The sequence below is a fragment of the Lampetra fluviatilis genome, chromosome 56 (genome assembly GCF_964198595.1).
Source record: "Lampetra fluviatilis chromosome 56, kcLamFluv1.1, whole genome shotgun sequence".
Taxonomy (NCBI): Eukaryota; Metazoa; Chordata; class Hyperoartia; order Petromyzontiformes; family Petromyzontidae; genus Lampetra; species Lampetra fluviatilis.
This window is the reverse complement of record NC_136330.1, coordinates 1,640,508-1,657,710: the sequence shown is the minus strand read 5'-3', so window position 1 is coordinate 1,657,710 and position 17,203 is coordinate 1,640,508. Positions and strand designations below refer to the sequence as shown.

General features: G+C 53.9%; 1 protein-coding gene across 2 annotated transcripts in view; it reads left to right on the top strand.

The window, feature by feature from the left end:
* Positions 1-16,939, top strand: part of LOC144950056 (uncharacterized) — a 95,510-nt gene extending 78,571 nt beyond the window's left edge. The window contains exons 41-52 of one of the 2 annotated variants that reach the window (XM_078880040.1): positions 578-628; positions 2,229-2,414; positions 3,128-3,261; positions 3,701-3,773; positions 4,279-4,350; positions 5,128-5,256; positions 5,597-5,695; positions 6,252-6,464; positions 6,643-6,820; positions 7,205-7,319; positions 8,297-8,469; positions 8,926-16,939. In XM_078880040.1, the coding sequence (XP_078736166.1) occupies positions 578-628; positions 2,229-2,414; positions 3,128-3,261; positions 3,701-3,773; positions 4,279-4,350; positions 5,128-5,256; positions 5,597-5,695; positions 6,252-6,464; positions 6,643-6,820; positions 7,205-7,319; positions 8,297-8,469; positions 8,926-9,007 (1,505 nt within the window). In that variant the 3' untranslated portion in view covers positions 9,008-16,939. Of the gene's footprint in view, positions 1-577; positions 629-2,228; positions 2,415-3,127; positions 3,262-3,700; positions 3,774-4,278; positions 4,351-5,127; positions 5,257-5,596; positions 5,696-6,251; positions 6,465-6,642; positions 6,821-7,204; positions 7,320-8,296; positions 8,470-8,925 lie in introns of those variants that run through there. The other variant, XR_013640341.1, reaches the window with a different exon arrangement.
* The last annotated feature ends 264 nt before the right edge of the window (positions 16,940-17,203 follow it).

Genomic DNA, 17,203 nt, shown 5'->3' with positions numbered 1-17,203 from the left:
TTGCACTGAGAGTGTCGCCGTGAGCTCAGGTCCGCGCTCGTGTAGTGAAGCACGATCCTTGCCTATAAAGAAGTCGAGGGGCTCTATGATGGGGGGGGGGTGTGGCACCATGGCGGGGGGCTGTGGGGACGGGACTCCCGACTCGCGGTGCTGAGTGTGAGCCTTGGACGGAGCCACCCACTCCTGCAGCTCGTGGGTGTGCGAGGTGGAGTGTGGGGGCAGTTGACGGGCAGCCAAGGTGTTGTCAGTTGGGGCAGTTAATGGGCAGCCAGAGTCAGTTAGGGCAACGTAGGGAGTAGGAGAGTAGATCCACAAAGGGGTGAAATAGCAGTTGGGGGTAAGCTGTTTGTGAGAGCTCCATAGGAAGTTATAGGATAAATAAGTAAAGGAGTGTAAACATCAAGTTTACCGATTGTTAAAATTGTGAAGTAATATATTTGATCAATTTATGTTACCCATTCTGGGTGACGCAATAGACACGATTGTCGGCATCTTCTCTTGCGGTTTATATATATTGCGACGTTTAAGCGATGCCACACAGGCACTGACTCCGCTTGCTGTGTCTTTCCCTGCGCAGGGCCTCCTGGCCTCGGGACGCCTGGGGCTCCCGGTTCACCTGGACACCCCGGTGAGACGGTTTTTTAAAGAAAATTCTTGATCGGTCGACAGACGTCCGTGCCACCTCGGCACGCGACGAGATCGTTCCGACATCAACATGGGTTTCCTCCCGCATGTAAACGCTCTCGGTAATTTGTCGATAACAGCTGGCACAGTGAACGGCATTCACGGCTGCCTCTGTGCATCCTCCTTTGCCCCCAGCATGGCGAATGGCAGCACTTCCAGTGCGGATATAATAGCTCTTTTTCAGAAGTGACCTGACCACATATGATAGCTCGACGAAGTGGCTTGTCACGTGGAACTTTATTGCAGCCAAATAGTCTGAACGCTTGACATTGATTGTAAATGTGGAGGGAAAAACCGGAGGACCCGGAGAAAAATCCACGCGACCACGGGGAGAGAAACACACAAACTCCAAATATAGAGCAGCAGGCATCAGGGTCGGAATCGAACGCACAAACTCCCGTATACCAGGCGAGGTGGTTGACATCTCGCTACAGTGGCACCCACTAATCAAGCGGTATCAATATCGGTTTCCTGCTGCATGTAAACACTCATTCATTTGTCAATAACAGCTGGCACAGCGGACGGCACTCAAGAGTGCCTCAATCCGTCCCTCGTGACCCCGCCTGGCGAGGGGCAGCACTGCCTTGGCTCAGCGCGGATCTAAAACTAAACAGGTTTTCTTTTTCATTGGGTATTTCGGTAAAGTCACGTAGGTAGAACAATAAAATAATGAAGATGAAAAGAAAGTGATGACGATTGCTTGTGCTGCGATCGAATCGTCGTGAAAATGTTATTATTTTTATTTACTTTATTTTCATTTTTATTATTTTATTGTTCGATCTACGTGACTTTCCCGAAAGACCCAAAGAATATGAATTCCTGCAGTCACGAAAGCATTAAGTCAAGGTTTTATTTTAGCAGCTAAGGCCCACTGAGCTCGATAATAGCTCTTTTTCGGAAGTGACCAGGGCACAAATGACAGCTCAACGATTCTAAAAGCGGAGGGAAAATTTGGAGGACCCGGAGAAAAATACCCGCGACCACGGGGAGAACACACGAACTCCAAATATACAGGCGTCAGGGTCGGGATCGAGCTCATGACCTCCTGGATACCCGACAAGGGAGTTAACATCTCGGCACCGGAGGTGTAAACGTTGTAACCTGCACGTTTGGAACTATGTTGAGATAGAGATGAACGCACAATTAGAGAGCATACGCAGGTCAGACGCAGGGTTCCGACTGTCAAGAAATGCAAGTGGGTTTGGGCAGGATGTGTCGCTCCAAGAGATGCTGGCGGGTGGTGACGAATAGTGGAGGGGTGGCAGCCATGGAACGGAACGTGTTGGAGAGGATGTCCAGCCAAATGAGACGGAGCGATGACATCATCTCCTCTGCAGGTGTCATGCGGATTGTTGAAGTTATAAAGCCCCGAATTCCGTGATGTATCTCTCCGCTCCGTTCCCTGCTTCTACACGGAACCAGTCTGAAGCCTCTAAATATCGCGACCCCTCTCTGCCCCTCTCTCCGCCCCTCTCTCTACCCCGCCCCCCCTCCACTATCATCACCATTACACCAACGCGTCTTGTGCCCCCTTCCTCCGTCAGGCGAGAAGGGCGACCCCGGCATTCCTGGCCACGTCGGCCCGCCTGGGATGCAGGGCCCCAAGGGCGTAGAGGGACAGAAGGGATTCCCCGGGCCATCGGGCCAGCAGGGCCCTGCGGGCGCTCCGGGCCAGGTCACCGACGGTGCCAAGGGGAACGCTGGGCCGGCCGGGCTTCCTGGGCTTCCCGGTGCGTGAGGCTCCGGCCCTAACGTGGCCGTTCTCATCTTTGCTGTTAGCGCAGCCCCCCCCCCCCCCAAATCAATGCCACTGCTGCGCCCCCCCCACCCACCCATCCACCCACCCACCATTTAAAACCACCCACCCCCCACCCACTCTCCCACCCACCCACCTCACCCCCTACCACGCGAGTAGCGATAGAAGAGGGGGAAGGAGGCAACTCACCGCTGGTGAGCGGGTGACTGCAAGGAATCTGTTTCGTGGTAAATTAACCGAGGAAGGGCTCGTGAAGGGACGCTACTGGGTAGTTGGAGGCAGTCGCCCTCCAGCAACAACGGAGGGGGGAGGAGCGACGCTCACAACAATGAGCGGAGCGTCGGGTGGCTAAAGCACGACCAGTTGGCACATTCGGGGGCACAGGTGGTGCATCAGCCAGTCATCTCGGTCGTCTCGGTCAGTCGACTCGTGGCACCTGGGTCTGCCCCGTGACCTCGTACCAGCGGGCGTTCGACATTTCATGTGGCCTCAACGTGCACATAGCCTGGCACAAGCGCCGTGGTGACGTCAACGCCACTTAGTGGCGGATGGCGGTTGTTGTTCCTGGAGTGAATCGGTGAGTGCTTCAGCGTTTAAGCAACCGCCCTGTGAGTCTAAATTACTTCCCTCGTGTTTCTCAACGTCTCTCTTCTCTCACTCACTCTCCCTGCGGTGGCTGAACCGCAGGCCCCGAGGGGCTGACTGGCTTCCCAGGGACGCCTGGAGTCGGGGGGCAGAAGGGCGAGCAAGGCAGCCCCGGCAGCCGGGGCTCCTCCGGGTTCCCGGGGCCCCCCGGCGAGTCGGGCCCCCCCGGCCAGCTGGTGAGTACCCCCCACACGGGGGGGGGGCATACAACTCAGGGGGGGGGGTGGGGCGGGTGAGGACACACCGCGCAGGCAGTGTTACGGGAGCTTGAAACGAGTGAGGGTTGGTGGACCACGCAGTTGTTGTGAAACTCCCTTTCCGTGGGCGTCGAGGAGGAGGAGCCGCACCCTGGCTCGCCAGGAGGACACCGGTGAGGTGTTGTGTGTGTGGTCATCACAGTGGGGAGCACAGCTGGTGCATGTGCCAGACATCTCGATCAAGTCAACCCATGGCACCGGGGTCTGTCCCGTGACTTGCCGTCAGCGGCGGCCTCGGCCTGAAAGTGCACCTAGCCTGGCACGAGTGCTGTGATGACGTCACCACCACTAAGTGGGGTGGAATGGCGGCTGCGATTGTTGTTGTTCCGTGAGTTGACGGTCGTCTCTGCTTTAACAGGGAGCCCAGGGGCGGCCCGGCCTGGACGGAACAAAGGGAGACCCGGGAAGCCATGGGACTTCGGGTTTCCCAGGTGATGACACCTCCCTTCCACCGTCACATGGGTGCCCTGCTAAAAAGTTTTCCGCCATCACCGTGACCCTCATGCCCATCCTGCGCCACCTAAACCGATGCGCGTTGCGATGCCAACTGCCATTCAAAGAGGATATTCGGGTGAACGCCTGGTGAGGGATCTGGCCCAGTTCATGCCGTGAGACCCCTCCACCCACTCGACGTAGCCAAACAAATGAAACCGTCACGTGCACGAGCATTTAACGTGCCGATTGTGAGTTATCGTTATTTCAGCTTGCCCGTTAAGTTGAGGAACACATTCTCGCAGCTGAAACGTGGCGGTCAGATGCGGCGTTCAAAGTCGGAAGTCACTTCCCCGGGTGCTGTCCTGAAGATGCTCGACGCGGTTAGAAGCGTGGCGTCGACCTAGAATTTAAGCCACAGGGCTTTAACCGCCGTGGACTGGCGCAGTAGCGAATGTATATTTTTATTTTCTGTTTTTCGTTTTCGTTGCGTTCGCTTCGCAGGAGAGAAGGGCGTCCCGGGACATCCTGGAACGCGTGGAAACCCCGGGGAGACGGGCCCGGTCGGGCCCATTGGTGAGCGACTTCCACGCACGCCACCATGCCGTGGCTCTACGCAGCCGCCCAGTCTTGAGGCTCAACGCGGAGCGGGGGATCGCCTTCCCTGGCATCAGTGCCAGGCAGACGCGCCCGAGCGTGGCGCAGTGCGGTGGTTCGCTCACTGCGCGACGAACCCGGCGACCCGGGTTGGACTCCCGATCACGGCCAACACCAGTGACGGTTATCCGAACCGGTCCTGGGCCTCCCATAGGTTGACCCAGTCTCAAATGAGTACCTGGTGCGGTGTGTAAACATCGGCACTTGGGAGACAAAGGCGGCCGGGTGTGGTGTTGGCCACCCACCCCCTCGTGTGCCGTGCCAGGCTTGATAGGTGCTCGCTCACAGCACTTGCCCCAACAGTCTGTCAAGGATGTACGGGAGATCTTTATCTCGTTGTGAGCATGTGTGTCTGTGGAAGTACAGTACGGGGAACGGTAGTGCAGTGGTTAGCGGCACTGCGCTACGAAGCCGGTGACCGAGTTTGATTTCCGATCACGACGAATAATGATGGTGTATATATTTGAACCCGTCCTGAGCCTCCCCTTGGGTCGACTCAGGCTTAAATGAGTACCTGGTACAGTGTGTACATTTTAGCACTGGGCAGGCAAAAGCGGTCAGGCGTGGTGATGGCCACCCACTCCTGCTTGTGTGCTGTGCTGGCCTTCATATGCTCTCATTAACAGCACTTGCCCCAGCAATCTGCTAAAGACTATATGGGGGACTTTTTGTCTTGATCGTTGTTTGTGCTTGTAGGTCCTCCCGGAATCGCTGGAACACCTGGAGAGGTCACCGTCATCAAGGGAGACCCGGGGCAGCCAGGATCACTTGGGTTCCAAGGTCCCAAGGGACCTCCTGGTCGTCAAGGAGACCCTGGCCCTAAAGGTCTCCATGCCCCCCCCCTCTCTCACCTGTGTTACACCGTCACCTGTGTCACCTGTGTTACACCGTCACCTGTGTTACACCGTCACCTGTGTCACACCATCACCTGTGTCACCTGTGTTACACCGTCACCTGTGTCACACCATCACCTGTGTCACACCATCACCAGTGTTACACCATCACCTGTGTCACCTGTGTTACACCATCACCTGTGTCACACCATCACCTGTGTCACCTGTGTTACACCGTCACCTATGTCACACCATCACCTGTGTTACACCATCACCTGTGTCACACCATCACCTGTGTCACCTGTGTTACACCGTCACCTGTGTTGCCACAGGCTTCGTGGGCCCCGACGGGCCGCCTGGCCAGGACGGGTTCCCTGGAATCGACGGGAGCCAGGGGCCTAAAGGCAACATGGGGACTTCAGGCGACCCGGGTGAGAGCACCGCTGGTGGTGATGATGATGATCAACGACCACGTTTGTGGATAAAAAAAAAGATTGTTCCGACAGCCAAGGTCCCGATAGGGGTTGCTGGCTGCCTTGCTGTACCTCATTGACATGTGGAAACCTTGCGCCCCCATGCGGTGATTTGGTCACAGAGCCTTCAGCAGTAGAGCCTTCAGCAATATAACCTTCAGCAGTGGCACCTTCAGCAGTGGGAGTCTGGTTCGTGCTTGGATGGTGGTATATTTGTGAATGTGACGGTGATTGCAATGCTACGGTTGTTTCCATTAGTGGTTGCTATGGTGGTGGTGGTGCGATTGTGACTCTGATGGTGGCATTGATCGTCAACGCGATGCTGATGATGACGATGATGACGATAATGCTGATGATGATGACGATAATGCTGATGATACCGATGACGACGATGGCGATGATGACAATAATGCCGATGATGACGGCGACGACGATGCTGATGATGATGATGATACTGATGACGACGATTCTGATGATGATGATACTGATGATGATGCTGTCCACGGTGCGGCAGGCGAGGTGGGTCGTCCCGGGCCGCAGGGCGTGGACGGGATGCCCGGCTCGAGGGGCCAACCCGGCAAGGCCTCCATGCCGCACGGCTTCCTGGTGACGAGGCACAGCCAGGCCAAAAGCGTGCCCAGCTGCCCCCAAGGCACCGAGAAGGTCTACGACGGATACTCGCTGCTCTACGTGCAGGGCAACGAACGCGCGCACGGACAGGACCTGGGTACGACGTGCCCCACGACGTGGCGTGTTGCAGTGTAGCCGCGATGGAGGTCGTGGGTACGATCCCGACCCCGACGCCTTTTGCATATTCGGAGTTTGCATGCGCCTCTCCCCGTGGTCGCCGTTGCAAGCCGAAACGATTGTCGCTCACGCGTTGACTCGCCCCCCGTGGTGCGCAGGCACGTCGGGCAGCTGCCTGCGCCGATTCAGCACGATGCCCTTCGTCTTTTGCAACCTGAACAACGTGTGCAACTTTGCGTCGCGCAACGACTACTCCTACTGGCTGTCCACGCCCGAGCCCATGCCCATGAGCATGGCCCCCGTCACGGGGCCCCACGTGGAGCCCTTCATCAGCAGGTGCTCCCCCACCCCCGACCCCCTCGCGACTCGCCTATCTCCGCGCGAGATGAAATACAAAAGCGATTTTTTTAACGCATCCCATCAGCCGCACGGCCTATTTGGGAGCGCGCCGCCGGTGGTGGCCGCGGCCGCGCTGCGCGTGGATGCTCGTGATCCAGCGGCGTGGAGGCAGCGGCGGGGGGTTGGTGGATCACCGCAACAAACGTTGTGAAACTACCTTTCCTGTGGGCGTCGAGGAGACGCGGACCCTGGCTCGCCAGGAGAAGGCGGCACAGCAAAATGATCTGTCTGTGTGGGATTGAGCGTCTCCCGTGCGCCCCCCCGTCTCCCATTCTACCATCTCTCGTGTGTCACTGTCTCTCCCGTGCCTTGCCGGCGCAGGTGCTCGGTGTGCGAAGCATCGGCCATGGTGATCGCCGTGCACAGCCAGTCCGTGACGGTGCCACCGTGCCCCGAGGGATGGGGATCCCTGTGGTTCGGCTACTCCTTCATGATGGTGAGACGCTGCCCGCCACACCTGCCTCCCCACCTCCACCCCAACCAAGGTGGCTAGGAGATGTTGACTACCTCGCCTGGTGTGCAGGAGGTCGTGGGTTCGATCCCGAGCACGACGCCTGCTGCTGCTGTATATTTGTAGTTCTCGTGTCTTTCTCCCCGTGGCCGCGTGGATTTTTCTCCCGGTCCTCTGATTTTTCCCTCCACGTTTAGAATCAACATCCCGCGTTTAGAGTATTTGGCTTCTGCTATAACTTTCCACATAAACCACTTCGTTGAGCAATCGTTTGTGGCCAGGTTGCTTCTGAAAAAGAGCTACATAGCTCAGTGGGCCTTACCTGGTAAAATAAAAACAGTTTATAGTTTAAAATAAAAGTTATTTTCTCTCCTCCTGCTGCTGCCTACCTCCACCCAACTCCCCCATGTGCAGGTGCAGCCACTGTGGGCGTCGCGTGCGTGTCGTGTGGGTGTGGCGAAGAGGCACCGATGAAATGTTGGGCCCCTGGCAAAAGTGAAACACATGTTAAAAAGGATGTGTCAGTCTTAATGGTAGCATTACTGGTAGCACCGTGTAGATGTAATCTAACCGAGTACGCGGAGCGAGACCGTTGAGCATCGTGCCCAACAGCGCTCGCTACAGCCTCGAGAACGCAGCGGCGAGTTGCTCCTTGTAATTACTTCAGGACGAACCAGAGCAACGTCAGACGAAGCCCCCCTGGAGTTTGCGTCTTAAGCTGCAAACAACCCAACTAAGCAACCACGCTCAAGTCTCACGGAGCCGAATTACGGCTCCCCAGATATTCGTCGGGGCCGAGCGCTGACGAGTAGCAGCCCTATAGGCGACCGAGTAGATTTCGACAGCGCGTCACGTGATACCAAAATCGGGGACCCTCGGCCTTCAACGCCGGGGCGGTTGAACAGATCGGGGCAGCGCCACGGCTCGTCCGACGCGCACTCACGCTCGCTCGTATGTTGCAGCACACGAGCGCCGGGTCGGAGGGCTCGGGACAGGCACTGGCCTCGCCGGGGTCGTGTCTGGAGGAGTTCCGCTCGACTCCCTTCATCGAGTGCCATGGGCGCGGCACCTGCAACTACTACGCCAACTCCTTCAGCTTCTGGCTCGCCACCATCGATGGCAGCAACATGTTCCGGTGAGCCGCGCGGCGCGTTGTCATCATTGTTGTTTGTTTCGTGGTGGATTCGTGTCAACACCACGGGAGGATCTTGAGGTCGCAAGCCCGTTTAGGAATCGAGCCGGGAGCCCCACGCCATTGCGATTCATCGAGTCGCAAGGGGAGCGGTAATGATGCACGCGTTGGCAGCGCTTTTGTCCGTCCACTGCCGGATGAGGGCCTCCCCACTCCCTGCTGGCCGTCGGAGATAATTGACCGTGTTTCACCATGTCGGTCGGTGCAGATTGGCGATTGAGGCACAGAGCTACTCTCTGCTGACAACAAATGGAAATATCACATTCCTAACAGATCATGATTCATTCCTAACATTTAGACAGCAAGGCATCGTGGGTAAAACCCCACGCGATGCCCTGCAGCGGCGCCCGGTGATGGAGCCGCGTGCTCACGCTGCCTCATGCCACCCTCGCGGAACAGGAAACCGCAGTCGGAGACCCTCAAGGCCGGTGACCTGCGGTCACGCATCAGCCGCTGCCAGGTGTGCATGCGACGCACGTAGCCAACGCGCGCGCGCGGCCGCCAAACCCACGTCGCCCACGACGTCGGCGCCACAGCTTCCAACGACGCCGCAGGTACCGCCCGCCAGCCAGCCCGCCAGCCCGCCAGCCCGCCAGCCCGCCCGCCCGCCCGCCACCACTCCGGACTCCGCCCCGGTTCCACGACCAAGCGTCTCATCATCACCAGCAGCAGCCTCGCAACCCCGACGCCGCGGCCGTCGATGGTTCTTGCCGGCCCCAACGTCGGATGGACGTCCTCGCCGGCTTCAGGGAGCGGCCACCTCAACCCCTTTAATCCAGCCCCACGGGTATCTGTTTGGCGTTCTCCATCCCCCGTAGTGTACGGAGTCCAGACCAAATATTTTACTTGTTGGTACCGCTCGAGATGGTAAAACTTGAGTCGTAGCAACGTCGATTAATGGCCACCGAAAGTAAATTACGCACGAACCCAAATTGCGCGCGTTATTATGCAATCCACCTTTTTATTACCATGTGCAGAAACCGGTTCCCATAAAATATTTGCCACCATCTCTGGACTGCCGCAGCCACGTTGCCTCAACCCTTTGTTGGGTCCTCACCGGCACCGTGGGTCAGCGTCTCTTAACCAAGCACGCGGCTGGCTGGCCGTCTCAACGTTCTCCAGCCACACACAAAGCTGGGTGTCCAATCCTCATCGGCGTCCAGAGACAGCCATTACCCCCCCCCCCCCCCCAGCTGGCTGGTCGTGTGCCTCCGAACGCCACCGCGAGCTGGTCCACCCTCACCGGGTCCTACGCCGCAGCAACTCCCACCACCGTCCCCCCCTCTCCACCACACGTTTCTCAGGCCTGGAGCGGTGATCGTCATCCTATTGTCGCAGTCGCAAACTCCAGGTGCCCGGCCGGCACTTGGAGACAGACCGACATTATTTTTTGTTTTTTAAGAGAGAAAGTAAAACAGTCGTACGTGACGTTAAATGAAGTAAAAACAAAAGAGGTGCTTATCGTTATCGTGATGTGTGTGCATGCACACGCTATAATCTGTGTGTATTTATATATAAATGAGTAGCGTAAACACGGTGCATTCGGAAAGGAACACGAGTGGTGGGCTGGCGGGCGGGGAGGCGAGTGATGCATTGTAGGGATCGCTTCTTTTGACTGCGGACAGCAGCACATGCCGGCCACGCAGGGCCCGGTCGGGATCATCCCAGACGCAACAATGCAAACATGCGGTTGGCCAATCACACGCCGAGCCATTTGACATCGGCTGAGCAGATTCAGGTGACGATGGGTGACCATATCGCACCGCAACAAAGTCGACGGTATTCTATCATGATAATCATCACAAGCGTGCCAAGGCTGTTTCTTTCGTGAGTTTAGCTTGTTGTCATTCCCCCGCACCAACGATAAGCACGGTTGGCTAAATACGGTGCAGAAGAATCCATATTGCAGTTTTTTCTTGGGTTAGATCACGATCTAATATCATCCATAATACAAAAATCCTGTATTATGGATAATATTGATCACGAAATCCTCCACGTTAAACTGCTGCAGAAGAAGTTCACTATACATGACGTGCGTACAAAAGCCCGTTAAACCTACTGCGTTCGAAAAACAGCGGTCAAAAAAGCACGCGGATGATTATTCTCGGACGCGGGACACCTGTTGCGCTCAGATGCCTGGCAAAACGCTCACAACTTCGTGCGGAATGAGGTTTGCGTTGGGTTGTGCTAGAGCTTCGGCAGCCAAAATGTTGGGGATGAAAGCTGACGAGGGAGCACACACGTGACCGTTTACGCTCTCGATCAGTTATTGACCACGTTGCAAAGAAGCCATGTGTGAATATACGTTTCTATATCGATGTGTGTGTGTGTGTGAATTGCAGAGGAAGCAGGGCACGTCCATGAGGCGGTAAGAGGAAAGCACGTACTTAGGAACTGAGAGAGTGTAGCCCGCTATGCATTGACAGACGTCAGTCACTGGACTTCCGTGGGGAAGTAGGAGAAGTCACTCAAACCTATTCTCTACCATCCCAGGACACCCATGAAATAGAGCCTAACCGCGTTCTTGCTGAAAATAAATAAAATATATCTTTTCAAATTACAAAAGCCACCTATTTTCTATTTGTATCCATTTAGTGAATTCCCATTTTTCCCAAAGTGGAATTTTCACCTTCAGAACAGCCCAGCTGCTATAAGCTTCCTGTGGTTATTTCCACGGTAGCTGCCTCATTAGACCTGCTTGTGATTGGATGGAATTTATGACATGCGGCTTATGAGTCAGCCCTCTCATCAACTGCTTCTGCAATGCATTAATTTGAAGGAAAAACAAATGCTAACGTGTCAGAACGTGCAAAGTATTCGCCCATCCTATTGAAAATACTTGTGGTCGATTGAACAGTGCCGATTAAAAACAAAAGTGGAAAGTTAAGCAGGTAAATAGTAACAATGTTCATGTTTAATTCAACGTATGATAAAGAGTAATTTCTTTTTTAAGTAATCCGGTGGAGGTAGCCACCAAACGTCGAATATATTTTGTAACAATGAGACATAAGGCCCAGCAGGGGTCGTGGGATTCCAAAGCCATTGATGGGGCCGTGTCAGTGTCAGAAAGTGGACTTGTGAGGCCCAGTAGCCTCAGGAAGTGGCACCACGAGTGCATAGGTCCTTTCCCTGCTTCTATCGCAACCTTCGCCACATAATAAGGTCACGCATCAGTTGATGTACCGAGCACCTCAACTTGCACGGAAACTCGACCGTTTGTTTTCTATCGCTCTCTCCCGAGTTCCTCGCCTCTACGCATCACCCTCCGTGCGTTCACACCTCCCTAGGCCATCCTGAAAGCCATCGCTCATCGTTTCGCAGCATTTCCTTGCTTGCCTTTGACAAACTTCTACTCCCATCACCCCTTTGAGTTTTTCCGCATCGCCCCGTAATCTTGACGACCCCTGGCTATAAACTTGACATAAATTACAAATAGTTTAAAGTGAATGTTATTTCAAATTGGATTTCGAATAGCCAAGTGAATTGAACTTTCCTTTTTCTAAATAATCCTAAGAACACACACACACACTTAGCACGTGAATATACATTAATATACCTCAATATAATAAGGATGTGGCGTTTGCATGCAGAGTAGTACAAGACTCACAGTTGTAATGATCCTTCACTCTTGATTAAAGGAAGGGAATAACCTAAATAACAAGCAACGTGGACCCCACCTGTTCCATCTCTACAGGATAGAGCGTTGCACCCTCGCACGCATGGGTTTTCTCCCGAGCGCTACGATTTCCTCCCACGTGTAAGCGCTCATTAATTGGCCGACAAGGCCCTCATACGTAGAGGACCGCAGAGCTTGGGCAATCATTGGCGATCGACTCACCTTCCCGTTTGCTTGTGGTTCACGCGGCTCCTCGCGAGGCACGGTATTCGCTCGCTCGCGTATACCGGGCGGTCGAAAGGTGTGCTCTAAAACCGGCGATAATCGCGCTCCTTTGTGGGTCGGTGATGTTGAGCAAGCTCCGCACACGTGCTGCCGAATTTCGTCAGCGACTAACTGGGCAGACCATTGAACATTTAAGCCAAGTTATCGGCAGGCCGGTTCAGTTCAAATACCCATCGAGGCCTATCTTGTTTGTGCGGGTGGTGCTGCACCCACACCACTCGCACACAAAGATCTCCGCCCCATAGCCTGAGCAGACTGTTGGGGCACGTGTTGTCTCCACCAACGACAATAATTACGAATGCCACGAGGTACTCATTTGAGCCCGAGTCGACCTAGGGGAAGTGCAGGACTGGTTCAGATAATCGTCGCCAAAGTTGGTTCGCGAGCGGGAATCAAACTCGGGTGACCGGGTTCTTACGGCAACGTGCTCCCCGCTCCACTGCCGCTCCCCATGACACCGCTCACACACCCGTCCGTAGACTTGACTCTCATGCAAGATCAGCGTCGTTTTAGGAAGAAGAAGAAGAAACCGTGGCCACAGCCAATGACGAACATCGCGTCCTTGCGCCGAGCAGTCCTCGCCACCGGTTGAGTCATAATCTAAGCCACCGCGCAGTGCACAGAGCTGGGCGTAGCCGTGGCGAGATGTTAACTACCTTGCCTGGTATACAGGAGGTCAGTGGGTTCGATCTCCCACCCTGACGCCTGATGAATATTTGGAGTTTGCGGTGTCTCTCTCTCTCCCCGTGGTCGCGTGGATTTCTCTCCGGGTCCTCCTGGTTTTCCTTCCGCATTTAGAATCAACGTCACGCGTTCAGAGTGTGTGTGTCAGCTGTCAACTTACACGTGATGATGATGAGCGGCCACTCCGTTGAGGTATCATTTGTGATAGCCAGGTCGCTTCTTAAAAAAAAGAGACGTAAAATAAAAATAAAAGAGTTTAGTTGTTGAGCTTTCAGCCTACAAGGGGTAGAGATAGACACATTGGTGGTGGTGGCGAACTGGCTGAGGGATTGGGCGAACCGAGATGGCACCACTGACATCCGGGGGTTCGAATCGGAGTGCAAGCCGCCCTGCGATTGATCTGCCTCTTTCAACTTTGGCGAGTTAATGGTTTCAGCCCAGTGAACGGGGGTTGAAGAAAAATATCATCATGCTAAATTTAGTTTTTAGAATGCATTTGGAAAAATGCCAGCTCTTACAATTAAACATATTTGGTTTTTAGTCACCGTGCGGCTAACATTTCTGTGTGGCGGGGCTTGGAGGAAAGTGTGTAAATAAAAAAAAACGTCACTTTTAGGGATCTCATAAGTAGTTCTGCGATATCAATTTCTGCGGGTCGTTCTCTATATCGCAGGGTGGTGCATTGCTCTGTGAGAGTTCTGAATGGACACCCTCTGGCATGAAGCTGACAGCACCGTTGGATTACATTTAAAATCAACAGCCCCAATGCAAACCTCGACCATGGCGGAGACAATCAAGATGGAAATTTAAGAAGCCATGACTTATGCGATTATCCTGTGATATACATATACAGTATACACACACACACACAACATATGTTGATTGTTACATTATAATAGTATTTCTGTAGTCATAGTGCATTCATTATCGCATATATGCTTAATAGATACGACCGATACCTATTATCATCATCATCATCATCACCAGAGGTATTATTCTTCACTACTGATTTTCTGCTTCGCTTCCCGTAGGTGTGAGGCTGCCATAGAACCTAGAGACGTTGAGCTGTGCTTAGAGGGGGGGGGGGGGGCAGGGCGTAGGGGCCGGTGTAAGGTTTTGACGGTGCTCTTTGTGTCAGCGTTACATCAGGGAGAGGATTACGAAGCCACTTTAAAAAATAAAAAAACGTCTTGGCACCGCCGAGAGAGACATCTGCGATGCGTTTGCGTCGCAGACGCGTGGAGGAGATCACGTGGGAACGGAGCGAGGGCGACGTCCGGCGCGCTCGTGCGTTGCGTGCGTGCAAAGTCGTGAACACGCACGGAGCTACGCACGCTCACACGGAAGGTTTTTTTTTTTTGCGCCACGTGGCGTCGTGGAAAATATTCACGGCACACGACGCCCAAACCTCCAGACAGGTAGAGAGAGAGGGCTGCCCCATTCTTGTTGTCCCATAATGCTTTGCATGCGGGTTGTGCCCTGGGCTGTTTGGCACGATGTCCGACGTTATTCTGCACGTGCTGCTGCTGGGGGATTCTTAGGATCGGTCCTCCACAAAGAGGGACTTTGGTCTGTAATTTCTTTGGCATTCTGTTCCCGGAGAAGCTCCCAGAACTTGGAGCGAAACGTCGAACGTCGAGTGGAACACCACGCGGTGCGATCCGAGAACGCATTGGAGGGCTGCAAAGCACGACCGCACAAACTGCGCTGCGGTGTTCAACAAATACAGAGAAGTGTACTCACGTTTAATGTCATGTTTTTTTTAAAGGTATGTTTGCGATGTTTTTTGTCATACATGATCATGCCGGCTCAAACACTTGTCCACCTCTAAGCGTGAGTGACGATCAACCTCGTATTTTATGTTACACGTTTTAGCATTGGAGACACGCTTGCAAATGAGTTGCTCCATCTCGAGGAATTATCCAGGTGAAATGTTTTAATAAACAATTATTTTTTCTTTTAATCATAAGTACGTCTGAGCCTCAGGAAGCCAGGTCTTTGTGGCAGCGATAACCTCAAGCAGCAGGCATCTTTAACATCCGAGGTAGAATTTATGAGCGTCTTTAATATGATCCTGATACCGGGTAGGAACAAAATTTAAACCAAATTTATCTGCCCATTAAGTGGGCCTCCCAAGTAAAACTCAACACCCGTGAGTCACTGTGAACCAGGGCAGTACGTACATGCAGAGGCCAGTTCCTCTGCCAAAACGTAGTTCCACAAGGTGCAGCTCCACGAGGCAGAACAAACTCTGATGGGGGCTCCCCAATAGTTGTTCAGCATTTTACGCGAGCTCTCTTTGTGCCTTCACTTTATTCCTTTGACCACCACCACCACCAATCATTTCAACAACTCATCCCTCATCCACCCTCATCGTGTTTGCAACTATTTTCCTCCTTCGGTAACCACGATCGCTCTCTCGTGTGCTTCCGGCACTTCGTCTTCTTCTGCTTCATATGGCTGCGGGAAGAAGCTGTAGTTCGATGTCGAGGTTAGCGATCCATTCAACGGCTTCAGGCGAGGCAGAGTGAGTGGCCGCGATGTCACCGGGGAACGGATCTCTCAGGGCCAGGAGTTCGGTACGTGGGTGAGCGCCTTGACTTGGGGGTGGCCACAGTCACAATTTGGTTCTGCTCCTCACGTTCCACTTGTTGGAGCACGTGGCCACATCTTCCCCGGGCCAGCGTCCACAAGCGGTCGAGGGTTGTCCAAGTTGTCCGTGGAAGGTTGAACCCTGGGAGTTCACTGCTCGGGTTCGGGTTGCATTTGGTGATGTGTGCGGTCAACCGGGAGTTGAGCCATCGAGCCGTAGGGCTGCCACCAGTTTGTAGGGCTTTGGAGTGTATTCCAGCAAAGGGCTGGAATACATTGTCCCTTGTCGAACCTTCATTCTGCTCCTTCTCATCCAGCACCTTCACAGAGGCCGCTGTTGTCCACTAATTTTCTGCAGCAGCAACAACAATAGTCCTCCGCAGGCGCCATGCTCGTTTTCCACTGCAGAAGCCGACCCGTGCCGCTGACGTCACACGGAGTGAACGAGTTCGAGACCCCGCTACCCCAGGCGCCGCTTGTCACGTGAGACCAGCGTATCACGGCTTGGCTCCAGGCCTCGTGTTCGGCATACAGCCAATGGGTAACTAAAGGCACCGCGAGGGGCCTGACTCGGCTTGGACGCGCCAGTGGAAAAGGCACAAACTTGGCTCGGTTCTAGCTCCGGCCCACTTCTTAATGGTCGTGCAAACTGCGGCACAGTTGCGTGCCACTTTCCGCTCGGTGCCACAGTCGCGTCCAACTCCTAGCGTGTCGCAGCAGGGCCTCGTGCACGACGAAGCGTGCCGGTGACGTTGTCAGCGAGAGAAGTTGACGTGTGAAACATATGCAGGTCAATGCCAAAAAAATATATCGTGCGGTAAAGTATTTTTACAAATTGTGAAGTACGGCAGTGGGTTACGTTCGCCATTTATACGCCAAGAGATTTTTGTTATTTTTATTTGAGAATAAAAAACAATTTTCAGGAAAAGTTCTTCTTTGCAGAGTACAGGTTTCACAGCTGTGACCGTGGATCGTTTGTCAAACAATAATCATCTTAATGAAATTATATTTTTTGATTAAAACAATTATAGGAAAGACAATTTGCGTACTTTTGCATTTCGTCCGACAGTATTTATAATTTACAATGTAACCTAAATGCGTCAGTATTCAAGAACTGAAAAGTGACAACTGTATTGATTTTGAGGATGGATCTGCTACCTGTTACTGATTATAAGTGTAACGCGATGACATGATACTATTAACGTCGCCGTGGAATAAACACGCCCACATATTGTTCTCCCGCTTCTTGCAACTCCATTCACGACCTGCCGCGATGCGGCGGGTTGGGCGCGCTCCGGACGTGCCGTCCAGAGGTCACTGGTTCCGCCTGCAGGTGCAGCAGGTGTTGACTCACATCCCCCTCCGCCTTTGTTGTTGCTGCTGCTGCTGCTCATGTACCACACTGCTCGATCTCCCGCGCAAATATGTAGCCGGACAAGCGGCCCCATCGGGATCATGGTCCTCGTGGGAAAGGGTCGAGCGAGAGTCAAAAAAAACTAG